The sequence below is a fragment of the Anoplopoma fimbria genome, chromosome 7 (genome assembly GCF_027596085.1).
Source record: "Anoplopoma fimbria isolate UVic2021 breed Golden Eagle Sablefish chromosome 7, Afim_UVic_2022, whole genome shotgun sequence".
Taxonomy (NCBI): domain Eukaryota; kingdom Metazoa; phylum Chordata; class Actinopteri; order Perciformes; family Anoplopomatidae; genus Anoplopoma; species Anoplopoma fimbria.
Window position 1 is genome coordinate 21,938,115 of NC_072455.1, and position 9,253 is coordinate 21,947,367.

Consider the following 9,253-nt stretch of genomic DNA (forward strand, 5'->3'; position numbering starts at 1 on the left):
CTCGTCTCTCTAAAAGAACAAACAGCCTGTTTTCTGATTTGTGACGACTCATCTTCCAGCTGATCTAAGAGACGTTTAAAGAGTTTATTCATCTGAAGAAGGAGAACACTTCTTCCTCCAGCTCATCACAAACGTTCAACAGTACATCAACGTTGTACTTCAGTAAATGTACTTATACTTTCTATCTCTACCTGACAGAACTCCTCCTCCAGCTGCTCTTGAATGTGATGTGGTTCTAGTTGAGATTCTGGGAGGTTCTGATGAAACATGGTGAAGGTTCTGTTCTCTTAAATACTTGACTGACGTCCTCCTCACTGTGACATCATTGAGATGGATACGGTTGCCAGGAAACCAGGTGATGATGATGATGATGATGATGAAGAAGTAGGGAGAGATCTGGAGGAAGAGGAGGAGGAGAAGAGGAAGAGTGTGTAAAAAGTATTAGAGAGACTGAAAAGGTGACCGTAGAAGAAGAACCCACTGACCTGGTGACTCTACGCCGACATCAGCAGACTTGTGGTCACTGCAGAACAAACACAGTCTCATTATTTCACCTAATGCTAATGCTAAGCTAACTGGACCTAGAGCTCATTCTAAAATAGGTTGGCCAAGTGGTTAAGTATATGCTAACTTGGGCGCTAGTGAGTAACGCATGGAGTAGACGTGCTTCCAGATGCTCCTCCGTGCCAACCTTTAAAATACATTTTTTGAGTCTCATTCTTCTTTTTTTAGTCTTAGCTAGTAAGTGTTTGACCTGTTAAAGGCAATAACATGCCTAGGAAGCTCAAAGACACCGTACGACCAAGTCCAGCGAATGCTAATGATAGCCCCGACTCTCCTAGCAAAGATGTGAGCGACGACCATATATTTACCTGGGAGAAGGTCTCAGACAAGATCCTCAAACACATCAACGGCAGGTTTGATCAGTTGGATCAGACCCTACAAGCGGTACAAAGCTCACAACGGGAACTGCTGGAGAAGGTGAAATCTGTCGAGGAGCAGGTGGTGGAACAGGAGAACCATATAAGCTGTCTGGAAGCAACGTTCTCCAGCCTGAAGAACGAGAACGATGCACTCAAGCTCAAGGTGGATGACCTCGAAGGACGGTCACCGCGCAATAACATTAAGATTATCAGCATACCTGAACAAGAAGAAGGGAACAGACTAACAGAATTCGTCGAAACTTCTCGGAGACGATAACTTTAAATCCTCGGTGATTATCGCTAAATCGTTAAACCGTAACACCGGGCACATCGGACCCTGCGATCGCCATCATCGCTCGGGTCCATTTCTATCGAGAGAAAGAACTTATACTGCGTCTACGGAGGTCACAAGAACTGGAATATAAAGGCAATAAGGTGCTTATTTTCCCATCCTATACTCCTGAGGTGATGCTATTAGCATGTTACGGGAGCTCACAGTGGAGCACAGTCTCCTCTTCCCAACGAAGCCCAACCGATCCTAACCCTAAACCCTAACCCTAACCCTAACTCCTAAACCCTAACCCTAACCCTAAACCCTAAACCCTAACCCTAAACCCTAACCCTAAACCCTAACCCTAAACCTAAACCCTAAACCCTAACCCTAACTCCTAAACCCTAACCCTAAACCTAAACCCTAACCCTAAACCCTAACCCTAACTCCTAAACCCTAACCCTAAACCTAAACCTAAACCCTAACCCTAAACCCTAACCCTAACTCCTAAACCCTAACCCTAAACCCTAAACCCTAAACCTAACTCCTAAACCCTAACCCTAAACCCTAAACCCTAACCCTAACCCTAACCCTAACTCCTAAACCCTAAACCCTAACCCTAAACCCTAACCCCTAACCCTAAACCTAACCCCTAACCCTAACTCCTAAACCCTAAACCCTAACCCCTAACCCCTAACCCAACCCTAAACCTAACCCCTAACCCTAAACCCTTAACCCTAACCCCTAACCCTAAACCTAACCCCTAACCCTAAACCCTAAAAACCCCTAACCCTAAACCCTAACCCTAAACCCTAACTCCTAAACCTAAACCCTAACTCCAACCCTAACTCCTAAACCCTAACCCTAACCCCTAACCCTAAACCTAAACCCTAAACCTAACCCTAAACCCTAACCCTAAACCCTAACCCTAACCCTAACCCTAACCCTAAACCTCTAACCCTAACCCTAACCCTCTAACCCTAACCCTCTAACCCTAACCCTAACCCTCTAACCCTAACCCTAACCCTCTAACCCTAACCCTAAACCTCTAACCCTAAACCCTAACCCTAAACCCGTTTTAAGGTTTTCACTACATCATTTCTGAACACCGATTTAAAGAATATAAACTAAGACTTTTGATTCAACTCTGTGTGTTTATACAGAAGGTGAATTATACTGACGTATGTTCTTTTGCTCAGATATTTCAATTTGACACTATGAGAGACTGTAAATAACTTTGGTTTAATTAACCTAATCAGTCATGATTGGCAGCTGAGTTGAGCTTTCTGTAGCTTTCTTTAGTTAGTTTCTATTCTCCAGGGAGTTAGTCACCAGACGTCATTTAGAGGGTTAACTGTGCTTCGTTTGGGGAAGTACTGGGTGGGTGGGTGGGGAAGATGTCCTTAGTTTTGTTTAAATGTGTTATGTTGCACTATAGCTTGTGGTTTTTATGTATTATGTTTTATTATGTTTTGTGTTATTTTGGGTGGATGCCAGATTGTTCTCATCTCAGGGTCTATGTTAGTATTTGACCACATGGCACATAGCAGCATTAATAATAACCTCTCATTGGTCTCGGTCATGTCATTAAAGGGCTCACGTATTCTCGCACCTGAAATCGCTAAAGGCAGACGTCATTTTTCTCGCTAACCGGATCTCTTTACTAGTAAGGCCAGAGGTGTTGCTATTCTTTTTCGTAGAAATATCCCAATTACTTCGACTCTATGACGGCAGACCCATATGGCAGGTACCTTATGATTGCAGGTCATATCAATTCTCTTCCGATAATAATGCTTAATATTTATGGCCCAAATATTGATAATCCCGACTTCTTTCTTAAGGCTTTTGATATGATACCAGCTTCCAGCCCCAATGTCATTATTGGAGGTGACTTTAATTGTTATCTGGACCGTTCTTAGACAGACTCTCACCGGAATGGCCTCCTGCCAGGCCTCAGTCCAAACTCTGAACCATTTCATTAAAACAAGGAACATGGTAGACATCTGGCGACTGCAGCATCCTTCAGACAAAGATTTGTCTTTTTACTCACATGTCCATAAGTCTTACACTAGGATTGATTATTTCCTCATATCTTCTGAATTACTATCCAGCATTAGCAACTCCACTTATCACAATATTTTGATATCTGATCATAGTCCGGTCTCACTACAATTAAAAAATATCCCGTCTAAAGAAAAGTACAGTTGGCACTTTAACGCTCTCTTGCTTGAAGACCACTCGTTTATTGAACATATGACTGCACGTATAGATGAGTTTCTTGCCACGAATGATAATGGGGAGGTCTCCGACTCTATTCTTTGGGAGGCCTTTAAGGTTGTGATAAGGGGCCACATTATCTCATTTGAATCATCCAAAAAAAAAGAACTTAATGGTCGTCTTATGGATATTGAAAAAATGCTTCCAGTACTTGAAGAAGCGTATAGCTCCTCCCTTTTACAATCCGACTACAATAAGCTTTTAAAACTGAAATATGAACACAATACTATAACTAGCAAACGTATAAGCAGTCTTTTACTAAAACTGAAACAGAAACATTTTGAACTGGGGGATAAACCTGAGAAATGACTGGCAAGACAACTCAGAGGTGAGCAAGCTAAACAAGCCATCCCTGAGATTCAATCTGAATCAGGTAAACTGGTTTCTAACCCAAAGGACATCAATGTTTGCTTCAGGGACTTCTATAAGGAATTATATTCCAGCAAATTAAAGGCCACAGATGCAGATTTTTGTCATTTTTTCAATACCTTAGATTTTCCCCAACTAGATGGAGTTGACATAGACACTCCCATCTCTGAAGCTGACCTTCTGGATGCAATTCGAGCTTTGCCTTCTGGAAAAGCAGCAGGCCCAGATGGCTTTGGCTGTGAATTCTACGAGGCGTTCGATGGAAAAATAATATTTTTCATTGAATCGTTTACCTTCCTTAACATGAGAGGGTCTCATGTTAAGGAAGGTAAACGATTCAATGAAAAATAAGAAGCTCCCTCGTTCACTCTATGAAGCAAATATTTGCCTGCTTCTAAAAAAGGGTAGAAGAGAGCAACCCTGCAAGTTATAGACCCATTGTGCTTTTGAATTACAATCAGAAGTTAATAACTAAAGTCCTGGCCACAAAACTGGGTAATCACATCTCTACAATTGTACATCCTGATCAGACCGGTTTTATTCCTGGTAGCTTCTCATTTAGTAATGTTCGCCTGCTTTTAAAGACACTGTACTCAGTTCAAGCGAAGGACACACAAGCTGCCATCTTATCTCTTGACGCTCAAAAGGCATTTGATCAGATAGAATGGCCTTATATGTTTAAGACACTGAAGCGATTTGGCTTTGGGGAGAACTTTCTAGAGTGGGTCAAATAATTGACTCTAGCCCAGTATCTTCATCCTCACTAGCACAGACAAATCCCAACCTTTTGATTTGCAGCGTGGCGTAAGGCAGGGCGACCCCTTTCCCCTCCTTTTTGATATTGCCTTAGAACCTCTTGCAGTAGGAATTAGGAATCCTCCGGGGATCCATGGTATAAAATTCGATCATGTTGAAAGCCTTGTGAATTTATATGCTGATGATTTATTGATTTGTTTATCTGACCCAGTAGTTTCAGTTCCACACCTACTGAACTACATTAAAGCATTTAGTGAACTGTCAGGATATACAATTAACTGGGATAAAAGCGAGTTCATGCCTTTGATGAATAATTTAAGCCCTGCATTTTTGAAATCTCTGCCATTTAAATTGGTTACCATTTTACATTACATTACATTACATTACATTACAGTCATTTAGCAGACGCTTTTATCCAAAGCGACTTACAGGAAGTGTATTCAACATAGGTATTCAAGAGTCATACCAGCCACTTTACCTACCTTGGACTGAGGATTCCCAAAAATCCCAAACTCTTACTGCAATTACATTTTCTGGACATGGTTGAAAAGCTCAAAGATAACATCAGGAACTGGAAATTGCTTCCCCTTTATATGATTGGCTGCATCAATGCCATAAAAATGGTTGCACTTCCAAGGTTCCTGTACCTTTTTCAGAACCTTCCTATCTATCTACCACTGTCTTTCTTTAAGCAACTAGATTCAATTATCCTCTCGTTTGTCTGGGCAAATAAAACCCCTCGCATCTCCAAAGCCCACTTACAGAAGAATGTTAACAGGGGTGGCCTTGGCCTTCCTGTATTTAGGCATTATTATTGGGCTGGTAATATGGTTCCCGTGGTGATGACTGGTCTGCTGCGTCCCCACTCTGGTTGAAAATCGAATCCATGTCAGTCTCAGGAACCTCTCTTCCAGTGCTGCTCTTTTCCAAAATACAGCCTTGCTGCAAATTACTTGGTCAGAACTTGATTCTCAGAAATTCCCTGAAGATTTTGAATCAAATCAAAAAATCTCTCGAACTGCCAATTGACTCTGTACACACTCCTATAGCACACAATCACACGTTGAAACCAGCGCTGATGACAGGGTGTCTCTGGACTGGAGGGAGAGGGGACTGTGCCGTATTGGAGATTTTTATGTAGCTAATAAATTTGCCTCATTTCTTCAGCTCCAAACTAAATATCACCTTCCTCAATCACATTTCTACCGTTACCTTCAAGTCAGGCATTTTGTACGGGAGCGTATCCCAGAATTCCCTAACAAACCCAAGTGCCACATTTTTTATGATCTACTTCTCTCACAGCCAAACTCTAAACATGTGATCTCTCGCTTTGTCACTGCTTTTATGGTTCCAGTGAATGCCAGTCATCTCAGGGAGGCCTGGGCCGAAGAACTGGGCGTTACGGTGTCAGATGAACTGTGGGAGGAAGGCCTGTCCAGTATACAGAGTTGTTCTATCAATTCTAGATATAGATTCATTCAATTTAAAGTTTTTACATAGACTGCATTACTCTAAAACAAAACTTAGTAAGATATTTGAATCAGTTTCTCCTATGTGTGATAGATGCGGCATTACCAAAGGATCACTATCGCACTTATTCTGCCACTGTCCAGTACTGGATATATTCTGGTGCGATATATTTGAATGGTTTTCCAAACAATATGAAATAAACATCTAGCCAGACTGTAATTTGGCAATATTCGGATATATCAAAAACAGGCTCTCAAGGCAGGCATGGTTGCAGCAAAAAAAATAATATTACTAAATTGGAAGTCTCCATCGCCCCCATGTTTCAGAAGGTGGCTTATTGAAATGCTTTCTGTTGCTAAGATGGAACAGAGTCGGTTTTACAAATGTAATTCCCAAAAGTTCCTCCTGAAGGTGGAAACCATTTTTGAAATTGCTTGATGAGACCTGAATGCCAAGTTTACTGCTATGTCGTACCTTATGTTGTGTCATCTCTGCTTCATTCTACATGACCCCCCCACCCATATGGTTTTTTGTTTGTTTGTTTTTTCATGTAAATTATGGTTTATGTTATGTGTTTGTGTATGCATTATTATTATTATTGTTATTTTATTTATTTATTTCTATCAACATCTACCCAGAAGGGGCAGCATCCGTACTGCTGCTGGTAGACAGCTAGCATGTGTTCCACGTCCTGTGTATGTCCTCAATGTAAAAAGTAAAGAAAGTATATGCTAACTTAAAACTTTTATGTAATTGGACCTGAAGCTAACTCTATGCTAACTGAACCTGAAGCTAACTCTGTGCTAACTGTCTCACCGTCCTTGGCGTCCGGCGGCAGCAGGGCGTCCTGTCTGTTGGCGAGGACGAAGGCCAACGTGGCCAAGATGGCGGCGTCCAGAATGCCCAGGATGGCCAGGATGTAGGCCCAGTGGACGGAGCAGTTACCTGGAGAGAAGCTGCCCACCTGGAGACGGAGAGAGATCAACGAGCACCTGATCACACTTCAGCGTGTACGCCGTTCTAATGGAGGACCATCTCATCTTATATCTCTCTTCACTGATCTCATTCAACTCACAGAGTCTCCACACAGAGCTCGCATCTCTGGACTCTCCCACGAGTCTGGAAACAGAAGACAGGCCAACGCCAGACAGAAACCTGAGAGACAGAGAGACAGAGAGAGAGAGAGAGACAGAGAGAGAGACAGACAGAGAGAGAGACAGGGAGACAGACAGACATGCAGACAGACAGAGAGACAGAGAGAGAGAGAGAGAGAGAGAGACAGAGAGAGAGAGACAGACAGAGACAGACAGACATGCAGACAGACAGAGAGAGAGAGAGACAGACAGAGAGACAGACAGAGAGAGGAAGACAGACAGACAGAGAGAGACAGACAGAGAGAGAGAGGGAGACAGACAGACAGACAGAGAGAGAGAGAGAGAGAGAGAGAGGAAGACAGACAGACAGAGAGACAGGGACAGACAGACAGACAGACAGGACAATAAGCTAATGACTGTATTGATTGACCTGTTGTTGGTTGTGATCATTAGAGTTAGCATGAGCTTAGCTAGCTTGTTAGCTTAGCTTAAACCCCTCTGAGGTCCTCTCCTGTGTAAAGCCCTTTATTCTGACAGAAGAGCTTCAATCCAGCTGGACGGTGACACACAGCTAATAAGCTACGATAGCTTCCTCCATTTTGGACTCTCCGTCCAATCACAGGTGACCTCTGTCAGGGAAGGCTGCTATTGGTCGACGGTGAGAACGTCCACGTTTAAAATAGATGATTCTCTCCTTTTAAATGATTCCACCAAACGAAAGTATATCAGCCAATGCTACAGTTTAGATAGAAACCATTATCAGTAGAACCACTAGAACTAGTAGAACCACTAGAACCCGTAGAACTAGTAGAACCACTAGAACCCGTAGAACTAGTAGAACCACTAGAACCCGTAGAACTAGTAGAACCACTAGAACCACTAGAACTAGTAGAACCACTAGAACCCGTAGAACTAGTAGAACCACTAGAACCACTAGAACCCGTAGAACTAGTAGAACCACTAGAACTAGTGAACCAGTAGAACCAGTAGAACCACTAGAACTAGTAGAACCACTAGAACTAGTGAACCAGTAGAACCCGTAGAACCAGTAGAACCACTAGAACTAGTAGAACCACTAGAACCCGTAGAACTAGTGGAACCAGTAGAACCACTAGAACTAGTAGAACTAGTTGAACCAGCAGAACCACTAGAACTAGTAGAACCACTAGAACTACTAGAACCAGTAATACCAGTAAAACCACTAGAACCACTAGAACCACTAGAACCAGTAGAACCAGGGACTAACCGGCAGTGAGCTGCAGCCAGGCACAGATCTTGTAGACTGTGGCAGCGCTGCAGAACCTGAAGAGACAGAGACAGAGGACGCTGGTCCACACTGACCACAGAGACACTCCCACCAGAACCGCCACCGACTGGAAGGACGGCAGAGGAGACAGACTGGACAAACCACCACGGCAGTCCAGAACCGCCCAGTCCGAGTCCACACACACCTGACAACACAGACATAAAGGGTCACACAGAGACATAGAGGGACACAGAGACATAGAGGGACACAGAGACATAAAGGGTCACACAGAGGACACAGACACAGAGACATAGATGGACACAGAGACATAGATGGACACAGACATAGACATAGAGGGACACAGAGACATAGATGGACACAGAGACATAGAGGGACACAGAGACATAGATGGACAGAGACATAGAGGGACAGAGACATAGATAGAGACAGAGACAGAGACATAGAGGGACACAGAGACATAGAGGGACACAGAGACATAGAGGGACACAGAGACATAGAGGGACACAGAGACATAGAGGGACACAGAGACATAAACATAGATGGACAGAGGACAGACACAGAGACATAGAGGGACACAGAGACACAGAGACATAAAGGGTCACACAGAGACATAGAGGCACACAGAGACATAGAGGGACACAGAGACATAGAGGGACACAGAGACATAGACATAGGGGACACAGAGGGACATAGAGGGACACAGAGACATAGAGGGACACAGAGACATAGACACAGAGACATAGAGGGACACAGAGACATAGAGGGACACAGAGACATAGAGGGACACAGAGACATAGAGGGACACAGAGACATAGAGGGACACAGA

The 9,253-nt window shown here is 43.3% G+C and overlaps 1 protein-coding gene across 1 annotated transcript in view; it reads right to left on the reverse strand.

The window, feature by feature from the left end:
* Positions 1–223: 223 nt before the first annotated feature.
* Positions 224–9,253, reverse strand: part of lhfpl4b (LHFPL tetraspan subfamily member 4b) — a 10,015-nt gene continuing 985 nt past the window's right edge. Inside the window, exons 2-6 of the mRNA XM_054601803.1 lie at positions 8,407–8,611; positions 7,142–7,221; positions 6,883–7,030; positions 486–523; positions 224–396 (exon numbers count right to left, since the gene is read on the reverse strand). Of these exons, the coding sequence (XP_054457778.1) occupies positions 495–523; positions 6,883–7,030; positions 7,142–7,221; positions 8,407–8,611 (462 nt within the window). The 3' untranslated portion in view covers positions 224–396; positions 486–494. The remainder of the gene's footprint in view (positions 397–485; positions 524–6,882; positions 7,031–7,141; positions 7,222–8,406; positions 8,612–9,253) is intronic.